Below are 15,013 nucleotides of genomic sequence, written 5' to 3'. Positions count from 1 at the left end.
CCACCTGAGCCCAGGTTCTAACGAAGCCTTTTTTCCAGCGGAACAAATGAAGTCCCTTAATTACCATTTTGTAAATAAAATCTTCTAGGAAAATCAATATTTAGAGCCTGCCTTCTCTGAAGATGTTGGCCTTTGTTCCTTGCTATTACAGCAATATAAAACCCATGGTGTGATATACTTCTAGGCTGAAAATTACCCCCCTGCACCTGATTGGGTCGGAGAAGGAAAAGCAATAAACCTTCCAGAGCAGTAATTTGGGTACTATTTTGTGCTTCCTTGTAAATTCTGAAGTAATAACCTAAAAAGCCCGATTTCACACAAGCTCCCAATTAACATGGCCAGTAACGAGCCCTTCTCCCTGCAGCGATACGGCTGCTTGGGGGCCAGGCTGGGGGGGAGCCGGTCCAGCCGCGGCTCCGCAGGACCCAGTGCCGCTACCGACGCTTGACGCGGCACAGCGACGTACTGCCAGTTGTGAGAAACCCAAATCACCCCGGGAACAAGACAGGCGAAATGCTGTCTCTGACCGGCGCGGCACGGGACAGAGCCCGCGGCTGCCGGATTTGAGCAGGGCTCCACTGAAGTTAAAAAGCCTCCACCACTTTCCGCTAACTTCTCCATCCGAGAGCGTGGTTCAATGCAGCTCCGCTCCAACAGCTACCGACTCCATCCCCAACACAGCGGTTGTTGCATGGCAAGACATCTCCATCGTCGGCTCCTTCCGCAATTTTTATTCAGAGCTTTTAACGGAAAACCCCGCAACTCCCTATGAACTCCCTGTGCCGGAGCCTTCATACATTTTTCATTAACGATTACCCGCTATCCCAGAACTGCTTTTGATTTTTGCTAATCATCGATTGGATATTTTGTTCCCACACAGCTGGCATTTGCAAAACGTAACAGCCACCTCCGGAGAGGGCACAGCAGAAGGCTGCTCTTTAATGTTAGCGTGCCCGGAAGTCGTCGGCACGTTAGGTGATTAGAAGCCACATCTGAAGAACCCCAAGCGAAGAGGTGTTTACCGGACGTGGCCTGCAAGGCTTATTCTGCTCGGCTAAAAGCCTGGACATCGCCTGGCGCGTGACTCGGGGGCCATCGCGTGTCGCGGAGAGCAGCCACAGCCGGCTCGCCGTGGATCCTGAAGCAGCCATCCCTGCCGTCCTCAGCGAAGGTCCCCCTCCAGGGGGTTTGCTCTCTTTGGGTTTGCAGGTACCACGTCCGAAAGACAGCACGGGGCGACTCACGCACCAACGGGCCCTTCGCAGCAGCGCGGTGCCGCAATGGTGTGAAGCCCAAGCAAGCACTGGACGGACACGTTTTCCCAGCGGCTGTGGTTTCGGGCAGCTACGCTGCTGCCCGCAGGAGCGATGTCTCCAGCGGAGGTTGCACGTGCAATGCTTGAGGGAGCAGCGCAGCACCTCGAGGGCGCTGTGTTCTGCAGGTCTGGACCTCACTTCTAGCTGTGTTGTTCACAAGTTTGCTTGCAATGATATATTTTGCAACCAATCAGCACACGACCTGATTTGGGACAATATACTCTTTTTTCTAAAAATCCCTTTGGGGACTTTCAGACCTTCATTGCCCTATGAAGCAGAGTTTTTAATTCAAATGAATTTTCTATGAAACTATGTAATCTAATTAAAAAGCTCACAATACACTTTAGTGGCTTCACTGCTAGAAGAGTCAAGATCCATCTTTATATGGACAAATATTTTCCAAGCACAATAGACTGATAAATCCAAGGCATAATCACAAATGGATTCGGCCTGCAACTAAAAGCGGGTTACAGCATTTAGTCATGCCCAAGAGAATGAAACAAAGGACAACTTGGAAAAGCTCAGAGAAAACCAGCCGTTGATCTGTTGTCTCCACTTCAGGGTGCGCCTAGCCACACTGCACCAGCAAGGGCATTTCTCAGACTGACAGCTTTGGAAATTGCTGGGAACAGCCACTTTCCTCAAGTCGGGAGTCAGGCTAGACCAAAACTACTGCAAAGGAAGCCAAAAGTTCAACATTGTCAAGTATGATGGCCTTAGGGCTCAGATTTACAATCGTGTTACTGCAGCTTAAGAAGATGCCGCGTGTCAGCTGAGCCCCCGTAACTGGCCGAGCTCCCTCGGCCTGCGACAGATGCAATGTAATCTGATCACTTAGCTTGCAATGAAAAAGACTGAAGCTAAATTGCATTAAACGATTGCCACAAGAAAACGATTACAGTGATGCTCGCCCAGTTGCAGTTAACATGCACACGCAGCGCAGCTCCAGGGACAGGGATCTGGCTGGAGTCCTCACCGCAGCTGGGGACATGACTTTTGCCTTCCTCGAGCAGTGAAGAGGAAGGATTTTACAGGCAAGGCATGCAGGAAAGATGCAGCTCTGAACGTCATGGGAGTGTTGTCATGGGTTTAACAATTGCTTGTAAAGTCTTTGGTCACTTACGTCTCTGCTTCCTGGTCAGTAAAGGGGATGGCACTAATTTCCCTTCTTCTGTCTGGTCCGTTCACACTGTAAGGGCAGAAATGCCGCAGCAACCCACAAAACGAGCCATAACACCGCAAGCCTGGAACAAGCAGCAGCTGCACGCGCACGTACAAAGTTCCCCGAAGCTTCCTAAAAACTTCCAGCTGGGAGAAAACCTCCACCAATTGTGAAGGTTTTATTGCAACTCATAGTCTTCCATCACATAACAAAGCCGCATCACATAACAACCTCCAAACCTGAAAACGAAAAGCCGCATTATAACGAAACACCGAAAGACAAAACCGTGGCTCTCCCAGGAAGAACCTGCCGCAGCACCTGCACAGCACTCCCTGACGGACTACGCCGAAGCACCAGACCCTACAGCTGGTAGCGGCTTTCCGGCGTTTCATTTGTTAATACATGTTACAGTTGTATCGCACCACAGAGTACCAATCTCTACTGCTAGTTTAGATTTACAGCACACGCACTGTTATTTTTCAGTATATTGTTCCACGCTATTTCCATAGAAACTATGTTGCCAGCTTGTAATTTTCACACTAAGTGCATCCCACCGTATTATTTCCATAGTACAAACATCCCCCTACTTCACCGTGAAAATGCAGTTATTTAGCACTCAGAGAAAACACTCTTCCCCAGTGAGATAAAAGGCTTAAGTTTAGTCAAAGTCAGCTTCCACGCAAACAGTTGCTCAAGCAGGAGCAAATGTATTTGCACTTACACACACAGGTAGGTCAAAATACACGGGTTAAAGCGAGGTTCCTCGGCCGCTGAGTGAGCACGGTACGGCATCCTTCCCTGCCGACGGCAGGGACAGCATTGGGTCCTTTCAGAAACAGCCAGAAGAGGGTCAGGACAGAGGCTCGATTTTTATTAGGCTCCAGCATCATCAGTCAAAGCTTAATCCTGATGTCCAGGTACAATAAAGCACAAAGTGCTTAAGTGCAAACCCACAGACTGAAGCCAGCGGGCCTGGAGCAAATGCCTCGGTGCTTTGATGTGTGGAGCCCAAGACCTGCTTCTGCACGCTCCTATCTTCAGAGCTGCCCTTTGCTGGAGCAGAAAGAGAGCCGATGTCTCTTCCCACTCCCTTTCCCACTGACATCCAGATAGCTCAGAATAATGGCTTTTAATTTAGCCTCCTCCATAAGCAGGGCGAGGGAGCACTTCATCAGTTGGGAAACCATCCGAGGGACACGTGACAGCAACCCACCTCGTCCGCCGGGCTAGCTCTGTGGCGGTCGCTCTTCAAGGCACGCGAGCAGCAGGCCCCGCGTGGCTCTGCGCTGCTCGTGCCACTCGGCCTTAAGCACCTAAGGACAGGACTATGGCCTGCTCCTGCCCGCCCAAGGGGCAAGGGTCAGCGCTCCCCGCCAGCCTTCACCAACCGGCCAAAAATGAACACATACATCTGCAACAAATCAACCAGCTACGCAAAGGCTGAGGCCCGTGTGAACCTAACTTACTCTTTGCCTATTTTGATCTCATGTTGATAGCTAAATAACACAAAATATGCCTGCAGGGGCAGCCGTTTCCAGAGGCCACCAGGCAGACCATCCCAGCCTTCTGAGCAGGGTAAGCCCAGATTTACACCGGGGCCACAGGACAACCCCGCTGCAAGTTTCAGATCATCCTCCAGCCCATGCTGCAGTACCAACGGCCTGTGCGCAAGGATTTACCTGTTGTTATTCTTAAGCTTAATGTGGTCGCTTGTCTCCAGGATCTGCCCGTTCTTCAGCCAAGTGATCTGCGGTGGGGGCTCCCCTTGGGCCACACATGTGAAGATGGCAGTCGTCCCCACGGGCCGGGAAATGGACTGCGGATGCTGCACGAACTCCGCGGGGGCTGCAGGAAGAAAGGAGAAGGATGAGGAGAGTCATGAGGATCCCACTTTACCCCAGCATGAAGAGCTTCATCCCCAGTAAGCATTGCTTGCCTGGGAGTACGGGGAATGAAAGCCCCTGCACCTGCCAGACATAGGGCTATGCAGGGTACGGGCTGTAGAAAACCAGTCTGGATGGCCTGTCTGTAACCAATGCAGTTTGGCTGCCCAGTGCACTGGCGTTCACGGCTCCATAGCAGGCACCAGGTCAGCTCCGTGCTGTGCTGTACGGAGAGCTGGGGACCGGGAGCCTTGGGTTCAGGTGGATGGGAAGAGGGTCCAAGTCCCCTCACCACTCCCACTGAAAGTAACCCTGATGCTGCAAAAACCCCTGTATCTGACAAGGTTATTTAAAAATGCTCCCTGCCCCGCAAGAGGGAAAGGCTAGCAGATCATCAAACTCTGGCTGCTTGCACACGCATAAAACGGGAAGTCTGCATAACCCCACGTAGCAGTGCAGCCAGGACAGCCGTCATCCTGGCAGAAAGGAGCCCGCTGGTAGGCTGGCTTGCAAAAAGCAGCACATCATTGACAGCACGAAGAGGAAGGAAGGCTACCGCGAGCACGTGGCAATTACCGCACTTGCGGCTGGGAAGTTCTGACGTTTTGCCTACAGTTGATGGAAGCACGAGAGTGACCCAACGGGCCAGTATGGCACGAGTAAACCACTTGCAAATGAAAAGATATGCACAGAAAGGTGTATAGCAATTCTGCAGGTGCTTTTCCCCTCCAGCAAACATCAGCTTCACTGTAGACCCTCCGAGCAGCAACAGATCAGGGAACCATCTGTGCCCTCAATGGGTGCTGGAGGTCCTGCCGAGCCTGGGAGAAGACTCCACTGTGCCTGTAACTGCTGCTCATAACCAAGCGTTTTAATCTTGAACAGCAATATTTTTAAACAGAAAGTGATTTCTCCCTGTTCCAGTAGCTCAGAATAGATTTAAAATCATTTATCAGAATAAAACCGGCATATTAGGCAATGGAGAGCAGGGCCTCAAAGACACTGCCAAATAGATGAGTTTATACAAGCAGTTACGCTTCAAAGGGTAAAGTGATAAATACACTCCCCGTGGCTGCTGAGACCTAAAATCAGGTGGAAGCTCTGGCAGCCGCGATGAAGGCAAACAGACGAGAGGCATCAGTCCGCAATGAATTTACCAACCAGCATCATGCAATGGATGGCTGGCGTTAAATTTTTCCGACAAAAGCAAGATTATCCAGTGCGAGGCGAGCAGGCATTTTCCAAGCGAGGGGCAGGTGCGCTCTGCCACCAGGAGAGACGCGGGGACGGCAGAAGGGAATGAACTGCTCCAGCAGAACGTGCCGACCTCAGGCAAGAAAGGGGTGCCCATGAAGCGAGCAGGAGCAGCTACGCAAGAGCAGAGCTTTGTGGTTTGTGCCCCCCCCCAAAAAAAAAACCCAAAACTAAAACTGCTCAGCGTTTGCTGCAGCAGTGCGGTGCACTAAAGCCCCCTCCCCAGCCGCACGCGTGCAAGGGACTGGCACCGCTACCGCTGCGACGAGGCCAAAGAGCAACGAAAGGAGCCGGCGCGGAAGAGCAACGTCACACCGACTATAAGCCCTGCAAGCAGCAAGACACAGCAACCCACTGGAGAGCCCGTCTTCCTCGCAGGAGCCCCCTCTTTTATTTTTAACAATCCAAGGGAAGCGGAGCATGGCAGCCTGACTTTTGTCAGCGGCAAGGGGTGTCCGCTGGCAGAGTTTATTGCCAGGCCACTTCTGCTGGCGACCAGGTCTACTAATGAACCTGATCTCAGCAACCTAACAACGGACACATTTTTCCAAAGCCTCCTGCTAAACCTCCCCATGGGTGCCAATCAATGCATTTTCCTTCTTCTTCCCTCCTACATTTTCCCCCTGCACCAAATTAAATCATAAATTAAATCAAAATTTAGGAGCAATTCAGTGCAAGGTGAACGCACGGGCGTACGGGGCGGGGGAAGTCTTCCCCGCAGTGAATGGTGCCTTTGTGGCGTACAGCGAGAGCAGAGCGCTTTAGAGACCGGATTTGCAAGACTTTTCCGCACCCTCCCGCCCCTCGCTTTGTGCTGCCGCGGTTTTGCAAGAGCGATTACCCTCCCGCCCTCCGCGCGGCCTCGCGAGCTGCGCCCGCAGCGCCCGCAGGTGCAGATCGCGGTGCCGAGGGGTGGCCCGGCCGGCGCCCGGCTCCTCCCCGCCGCCTCCGTACACACCGTGCCGCTCCGCTCGGCTCCTCGCCCCAAACCGCAGCCTGCTGCTTGCTCCGGCACGAGCAGACTCTTTAAGCACGGAAAGCGGCGGCCGGCGCAACCCTTCTGGAACCACTTGCTCTCCGCACCCGCCCGCATCAGCCCGTGCCAAGAGGGAGCGACGGGAGCGGTGCCGCCCGCGACGCGGGGCAGCAGCGATCGTGCAGCTGCGGCCGCCGGCTCGGCGTCGGCGCCGCGGCCCCCGGGGCTCCTCGCGGCCCCGCTCCGCTCCCGCGCTCCCCTCCGAGCGAGGAGACGTTCGGCGCTGACGTTCAGACCTGGCGAGGAGGAGCAGACGCGCTCCGGCCCTCGCTCGAGAAGCACAGGGGTGCCGCTGGCCTGATTATTCAGCACGTAACGGCAGGGAGGAGAACACGTGGGTTTAGTGAATATTTAAAGGCATGACATCGGTATCAAAAAGCAATAACGCTCGGATCTGTTAACCGAGTACCTCAATAGGTTTTGCTGCATGTAACATACTGTGATGTTACGGAGCTGCTGTAACAGGAGACTTGGACCGGCTCCATCTCTTCAGCAACAGCTTCGCTGCCCAGTCACAGCCGTTGGCACGAGTCTGTGATGTGGCACATGTGAAACCAAACCCGTCTGAATTAGGAGGTGCCGGTGTTCTCCCGGGTGTCCGGCAGCTCACCGGGGCTGCCCTAAGGAAGGGGGAGCACCGACGCGTGAGGTATCAGTGCCAAACTAAAACTTGCCCCTTGCACTTAAGCACAAAACAGTCGTTAACTCTCAACGGCAAGAGCACCAGGGTGCAGAAGGAGGAATAACCTGGAAACAACAAACCCTCGTAAATTAGGCTACCAGAACGTGCAACAAGAGCATAAAGGAGAAGGCAGGATGTCAGGGGAGCCAGTCAGGCTCAGCATCAGATGACAGGAGACTGAAGATGAAGAACTGCTCCCCGCTCTGCTTCTCTCTGTCGCCTACAAAGGACACTCAGACGTTTAACTGCGTAACTGGTGGGACTGGCAGGACCAGATGTGGGAACTGTGAGCATGTCTCCCTGCGAACCAAGCAGAGACCACTCCTGGGGTTTCACGGAGGCTGTCCATCACCCATCAGATGGCAACGTGTATCAGGACGTGCTTGTCCCAGCGAGGTTCAAGCTCTTCAGGAGTGGGACGTCTTTCCATTGCATCTCCCCACATACTCTTGGGAGGAAGCTTTGGAGGGCTTAGGAATCCCAGCTCATTCCAGCTTCTTGATGGACAAGACTTGAGTAACTGCTTGTCCCTGCATGGCCACTTTTCATCAGGAGAAAAATGAGCATGTGGACAGGCAGGGGACTGCTCCGTGGGGGGCACCTGCCCCCAGAGCAGCTTCCGAAGCTGTTCTGGTAGCACGGACTTAGGCCAGGAATGCAATGGCTAAACTTGAGGGCAAATCAAGTCCCATGGAGCCAAGCCAAAAACACAGCAAGCACAACACATCCGCTGATGAATTCAACCCCGCGTCCGAGGCTTGCAACAGCTCACTCGGCAAGCGAGGGCGGTGGAAGAAACGGCAGGCAACGCAGCGGTGGCTGGATCTGCTGGACCAAGAAGCACAGCCCGGTTCTGGCAGCAGCAGGCACCGCGAACAAGGCAGTCATTGTCACCAGAGCCTTCAGAAACGTGTCCCTAAGATGGGCACTCATTTATGAGATGGGATCTCATTTTTCTGCATAGCTTTCAGGAGGAAATGAAGCGTGGAGTGGAGAACACTGGTGACCATCTGGCCATTCACAGCCCATCAGTTTGTTATGACACCAAACACATAATAAAGCACAAAGGATTGCACAGGAGGTAGAGAGAAAGCGCTTTGATATTTTTCCCCCCTTTCCAACGAAGTCTGCTCTTCCCTTGCACCACACACGCACACCCCCCGTTTCGGCCAGCAAGGCATTCGGCCCTTCAACACCCCCCCCCCCCCCGTGAGACTTTCATTCGTAGCCCGGCACAAAGCAATATTCAAATGACTGCGCTGGGATTTTAAGAGAAAATGGAAACTTTCTTGTGTGAGAACCTTACAAAAGAGATCAAAGGCGCCTAAACGGCCAGGGGAGGGCAGGGAGGGAGGGAAAGGGGGACCGAAGCTTTGTCCTCCGGCGGGAGGAGGAATTCCCAGGGAGACAACAAGACAGCGTTCGAGGAGCCGAAGGAGAGGCCGAGCCCGCGTCAGGCCACCGCTGCCCGCGCAGCCGCCAAGATGGGACCAAGCGGAGCACGAGAGCGGACGCGACTTCGGTCGCAGCCTCCTTGCCGTGCAAAAGGAAACGTAGCCCTTTCCACCTGGGTTTCCCTGTAAAGTGTGCCTCCTTCAAAAGGCAGAGGGCAAGTTAATTTGGGGCACTTAAAGGGCCCTGCATAAAGGCAGCAAGTACTTGGCCTGGCCGCTCTGAGGGCTCACGTGCTTTCCTGGCCCCACGCTGACTTCCTCTCCAGCCAGGCTTTTGAGCGCTTCTTCCTTGCTTTTATTCCTTTTACAGATGTAATTTGCATCACTGACGTCTTGACAAAGATAAAACCCGCACTCCTCCATGTCAGTCATTATGGGTGTTTCCTTCCCAGACGAACCTCGATGGCAATCATTTGTACCTCTCAACTGGAAAATTCAGGCAAAATGAGATTCAGACGACGGAGAAGCTGCTGCCAAAGGGAGGCTGAGCAAACATGAGACAAGCCCAGCGGCTGGGCCAGGTTCTGCCATTAGCTTCGCAGGGGAAGGGCCACCTCTCAGGAACACAAAGCACTTCATGGTGGGCGACAGAGGTGGGGATGGCTCCGAGCTCCTGAGCAACGTGACTCACGTCTGCAAGGGCTGCACGGAGGATGCACCCGTCGCACTTCCCTGCGCCACTGTCCGAACGTGAGAGCACACCCCTTGCATAGCCAGTGGCTTTGATGGCCCTTTGATTACAATTTTCAGAACAAATCCTCATTTTGGTAGGCGGTGTGAAAACCCACAGTAATTCCATCCCAGATGAACTCCAGCACTAGAGCTGTTCAGGAGCTGATGTTCAAAACTCTGGAGAGACTGAAGACTGAAAACTGCTCATCTGTAGCAACGAGAAGTTGTGCCACCCTTTTCCTTCCCATTCAGTTGCTAACAGGTGCAGTCAGCAGTATGCAATAGCTCTGCTTTTACAAATCAACAGATTTTTCAAGTACCTTCCTTTGGCTCTGCCTGCCTGCTGGACAACACCAGCTCTGCATGTGGGTTCAATAGCCTCTACTATACGCATCATGTGCAAAACCATCCTGCAGCAGCTCTAAACCATTTGTATCAGTACAGTGAAGTTGTTCTTAATGCCTGAGGCGACATTTCTTAACCAGCAGACTCGTAGGTGTGACCATTCCCAGTCAACTGGGAGGCTCCCTCATGGCATTGCTCACCTAGAAATGCCACAGCAAAAGACACTCTGAGTTTTCAGCTCCCATCACGTCTGATCAGCACCTGGGATTCAGGAGGAGGGAGCAGCCCTGCACAAGTGGCCCCTTCTGCATCATTCCCCACTACTCCCCAGGCAAGGTAGACAAGGGGATACCAATGCCCTGGGACTGCCGCCATCGCAGAGGTGATGCAGTGCTGAACTGCCACCAGCAACTCCTGGGACCTGGCAGGTGAGCATCCGGGCTGAAGCAGGGCACTTTCCCCGTCACCAGCATGAAAGGTTCAATTAGCTCGCTCCAGCAAGAGGTGTATAATTTCAAATTCAGGATATCATCAGTCAATAGTTAATGAGTGAGCTGATGAGAGCATGAGATGCTTTAAGTGGACTAGTTTGAAGAGGAGGCGAGTGCCTGTAATCAGGGGCGGATTGCTGCCATTCAGAGTGTGCTGCCAGCTGGGTTTGCCTGCTAAAATGCTTGCCGGGCTCCCCTCGCCATGGAGACTGGTCGCTTGGAGCACGCGGAGGGGGTTTGTTTGGTTTTTTGAGTGCTGATCTCTGCTGTGGGTTGAATCACCCTATAGAAGTGGCATTTCAGGAGAGTTGCTATGGAGAAGAGGAACAGGCTGCATTCCCCAGGCATGGCAATGAGGGCATTTCGTGGATAACTCCCAAAGGGTGCTTCACTCAGCAAGGGTCCTTGGACATTGGACATCTGCTGAGACATACGAGGACGATAGCCAGTAACAACTGGGGTCTGCTACCCCAAATGTCTGTGATGGGGTGGGAGGGCACTTCAACTCATTTCCCAAAGGCCCTGGTTGGATGATACTGAGACTGCTATTCACCTGCATGGGATACGGAGACGTGTACTCACCTGAGCACAGTACATACAGTAAAAGAAAAGAAACACTTTGTCTGATACCATCAGAGAAGCCCAGTCAGTATTTATCCAAATCAACCCACTACATTGCCCAGGGGATGGATCAAGAAGCCACGGAGGGCACAGTGAAGTAGGCACCCCCCACGCCCGCAATCCCCGATTTCACTCACCTTGCACAACAAGCCTGCCCTGGGCAGTCCTTCGCACCCGAGTGCCGGGTTTGTTCGCAGCGCACACGTAGATGCCAGAATGCTGCACAGTGACGTCCGAGATCATGAGATTTCCTGTCCCCAGCACCTGGATCCCCTCCACACCAATGGGACGGCCGTCTGAAAGAAGGGGAAAGAGGCTGAGAGTCACGCGCTAGATCTTTGGGCAAGGTTCTCCCAAACACTGTCCTTGGTGAGGACAGATCTAAGCATTTATGGACTGGTACCATGCTCTCTTATTGGGATTTGCTGAGCAAAGCCAATGGGTTTTAACTCGTGCTCTTAGTGGACCTGCCCTCTAGAGAAAACCAGGGTCATCAGTTAAGTGTGTGCCCACAGTCACACTCTGCGCTGCTTGGAAATCCAAAGTGCCACCACACATCCGAAAGCTTTCAACAAAGTGGTCAGATTAAAATGAAGCCCCCAGAATGCTTTTCAATAGAGCAATAAAACCAAGTGAAATCATATTAGCTTCTGTGAGCCATTACCCGGGCTCTACAGGGACATTAGACTGGCCAAAGACGAGACCCAGGATTCAGCCAGCTCAAAAGCCTCTTTCCAACAGAGATAGTCTGGGAAGAAAAGGAGGAGCAAACCTACAGAGGTACCTCCCTAGCGCACTCACCCGGTCACCAGCAATTTATGACTTGGGGATTTCCTGAGCCAGAAGAGACACCTTTTTTTTTTCTGCTAACCCTTGATGCATTTTTATGCCCTGGATCCGTCCCATTGATTTCTGAAACCACGAGAACCCTGAATTTTCAATTCCTCAGCCCTGAACACACAGCCTGGCCCAGAGCCAAGAAGCCAATTGCTGAGCTGGGTGATTGGATCTGCCCATCTCCTTTAGCCCAGAAGGGCAGCTGGAAAACACTGCCTCCATCCTGTGGCCCCTAGACCCTCGTGGCCAGGGCAGGCTAGCAGGAGAGCAGCAATGTTTCCAGCAGACACTGCCTGGGCTTCAGTAAAAGGTCTTCAAAATTGAAGGACGTACATGAAACAGGTTGCCCAGAGAGGCCGTGGAGTCTCCTTCTCTGGAGGAATTCAAAACCCACCTGGATGCAATCCTGTGCAACGTGCTTTAGGTGACCCTGCTTGAGCAGGGGGGTTGGATTAGATCATCTCCAGAGGTCCCTTCCAACCTCAACCATTCTGCAATTGTGTCATTCTGTGATTCTGAGAAACAGTTTGGTATCAGGGAATTTGCCCTTTTCCAACAAAGCCCATTTCACTGGAAAATTCCCAGCCAGCTCTAATTACAATGTGTTTCATTAGTATCAGGCTATTGCTTTTTATTGTTTCACTGGTTTGTGTTTTAGGACATTGTCTGACAAATGCAGCTCTAAATCAGCCCTAGCATGTGTCAGGGTGCCTGAGCAGGGGGGCAAGGCAGGGGGAGTCTTTTTACTGGAGGAGCAGTTAAAAGGAGTGAGGGTTCTTGGTTCAGAGGAATGACAGCAGCTCGCAAGGAAACGCTGGCAAAAAGTGGACTGAAAGTACGAAGCCGTTTTTCAAACACATCTCCAGTGACGCTCTTTGTAGTGTTTTTCAGGAATCTTTAACTTTAAAGGTTTCCTTGCCACACCAGGTGTGCAATACCAGGTCGCTTCATTATTTACACCGCAGAGAAAAATTCTCAGGTCTTTTAGACAGAGAAAAACAACGCCATTAAATGATCACATAGCTGGCTGAGCCACTGCTGCAGTAAATGGCTCGGTCATAAAAAGGACAGTAAAACATAACCTGTCCCACATTTAATGAGCAATAAGAAGGGACCGTTCCCTTCAAACACCATTTCAACTGAAGTGTAAAGAAGGTCTGAATTAAATTCAAATTGAACTTGATTTCATCTTTTAAATTAGACCTTTTGCAAGTCCATATTTACAATAGATGCAAAAATCAAATCTCTCTCTTGAGGAAGGGACAGGACTAGTGAAAGACGCAAAGCGGCCATACCTGGATGCTTCATCACACCATTGCCTTAAGAAATATCACAGAAATGTGACTAGAATATCAGTAGGCTTCCTGTATTATTTATGACGTGCTACATAATTTAAGCATGAAAGACCCAGCCTGCAGCAGGCACTCCACACAGTCCAAATATCACTGTCTATATATCCTCAATTCTCTCTGCAGCTCCAATTATTAATTAGAGGCGTGATGATCTGAAGAAATGTTGCCTGTCAACTGAGCACCTTTTATTTCCCTAAAGAAGAAAGTGCCCCGAGCCCAGAAACCTCGGGGGAACTGCCATTTGATTCGGGGAGTTTGGCCCTCTCTAACAGCCAGGAAAAGATTACTGTGCCAGATCAATCCATACACCTCTTGCTTGACACCCCCTTTCCAAAAAATGCCGGGAACGGCCTCTGGAGTACAGCCTCTGCTTTCGCAGCTGGTTCTCCTCTCTCTGCAGTGCTCAGTCCTGCACTCCTGAACCTCCCCAGCACCACCTGCATGGAGGAAAGGCAGGGCAAGACAGCACTGCACAACTGGGACAGGTTCAAAGAGGGCCAGAAGAGGCTCTGGAGCCCAAACCAACCCAATCTGAGTCATCCTCTGATCAGTTAGAAGGTATTTAGCTAATATCAGGCCCAACTGAGTAACACACAGAGCATGTATAGATCATACATGTAAGAAATCACTTGCATCCAAAAAGCTCAACACTTTGCAGAAGTGCTATGCAGAGGGACTGATGTCTCATACACGTTTTACAGCGGCTGGTAACTATTTTAATCCTGTTTCACTTACAAGGAGACCTGGACGGTGGCTTCTAACTGATTTCCAACCCAGAAAGGTCACCTTCCTGGCAGTGCTTTCCATCACCAAGTCAACTCTCCACAGAGATAAGACTACAAGAGTTAACACTGTTGCTTGCTTCTCAAAGCACTCAGGACTCAAGTGGATTTGAAACCATTGCTTACTTTACATGACCTTCCACTTCTTTTTATGAGGTCAAAAGCAGAGATTTTGAGGGCTGAAAGCAAGCCAATCCGGGTGGAAATGCAGATCCTCTCCGTTGTTCCCTGATGGAACATTGCAGAAGGAGCAAGAGCAACACCAAACAAATTCACTTCTCTGATGGTGGTCAGCCTGCAAACAAAACCAACCTAAACAAGGATATAAGCCTTTTTACTTGCCGTAAGACATTGAGCTGGACAACCCCCTATCTTGATGAGGACAGGAGAAAAAGCAAATATCAGTATAATAGGGAAAATCTGCAACATCACAAAGCAACATTCATGCTGGACTGGCTCCCTTTCAGTCCAAATTGTCAAGAATTTGCCTTCCTGAGAGCCCACTTCCCCATGGAGGAAAAGAGCTGCTCCTGCTGCAGCCAGCCTCTCCCTGTGATCCTGCCAAGAGGCTTCGTGCAGTGGGCACAGCCCTGGACAAGAGCAAGAGCACTTCACCAAACTCCAAAGGAAGCCCTGGAGCTCAGATTTCACTTCAAGACTGTCTATCCTGGCCAGGGCATGACCCTGCACGGTGCTCAGGGACCTCAGTAGGGTCCTACGCACTCTCTGCTCTCCCACATCAATTCAGTGATGCTTTACAGTTTGTTGTGGTCCTAGTTTGGGAATGAAGCAGTCACCCATTCGTGCAAACCATCCTCAGGCTACTCATTGGAAGGGCTTTGAGGTGAGCGAGCCCCAAGTGCACCAGCCTCCTCTGGGACTGCAGGTCCAACCACCTCCATCGTGCTGATATGGATCAAATGATTGTGGCAAAACAGCACTGGGAACCAGTGAGGAACTGGCAGGGCAGCTCGGCGATGCAGCCCTGAAAGGCACGCTGTCTCGAAGCGGGGTTTCAGCCACTTGGGAAGAGCAGCAGGGCAACCGATGAATAAAGCAGGCCGTGCTCCGAGCGGGCGATGCTCCCAAAGAGCGCCCTGCCTGGGGACGACTAGAGGTTTCCAGG

The 15,013-nt window shown here is 51.9% G+C and overlaps 1 protein-coding gene across 1 annotated transcript in view; it reads right to left on the bottom strand.

The window, feature by feature from the left end:
• The window catches only part of IGDCC3 (immunoglobulin superfamily DCC subclass member 3), an 87,030-nt gene that overhangs the window by 12,904 nt on the left and 59,113 nt on the right, over positions 1 to 15,013 (bottom strand). Inside the window, exons 6-7 of the mRNA XM_062584001.1 lie at positions 11,054 to 11,212; positions 4,158 to 4,323 (exon numbers count right to left, since the gene is read on the bottom strand). Of these exons, the coding sequence (XP_062439985.1) occupies positions 4,158 to 4,323; positions 11,054 to 11,212 (325 nt within the window). The remainder of the gene's footprint in view (positions 1 to 4,157; positions 4,324 to 11,053; positions 11,213 to 15,013) is intronic.

Source organism: Rhea pennata, chromosome 10 (genome assembly GCF_028389875.1).
Source record: "Rhea pennata isolate bPtePen1 chromosome 10, bPtePen1.pri, whole genome shotgun sequence".
NCBI classification, from domain to species: Eukaryota; Metazoa; Chordata; class Aves; order Rheiformes; family Rheidae; genus Rhea; species Rhea pennata.
This window is presented reverse-complemented; position numbering and strand designations above follow the sequence as displayed.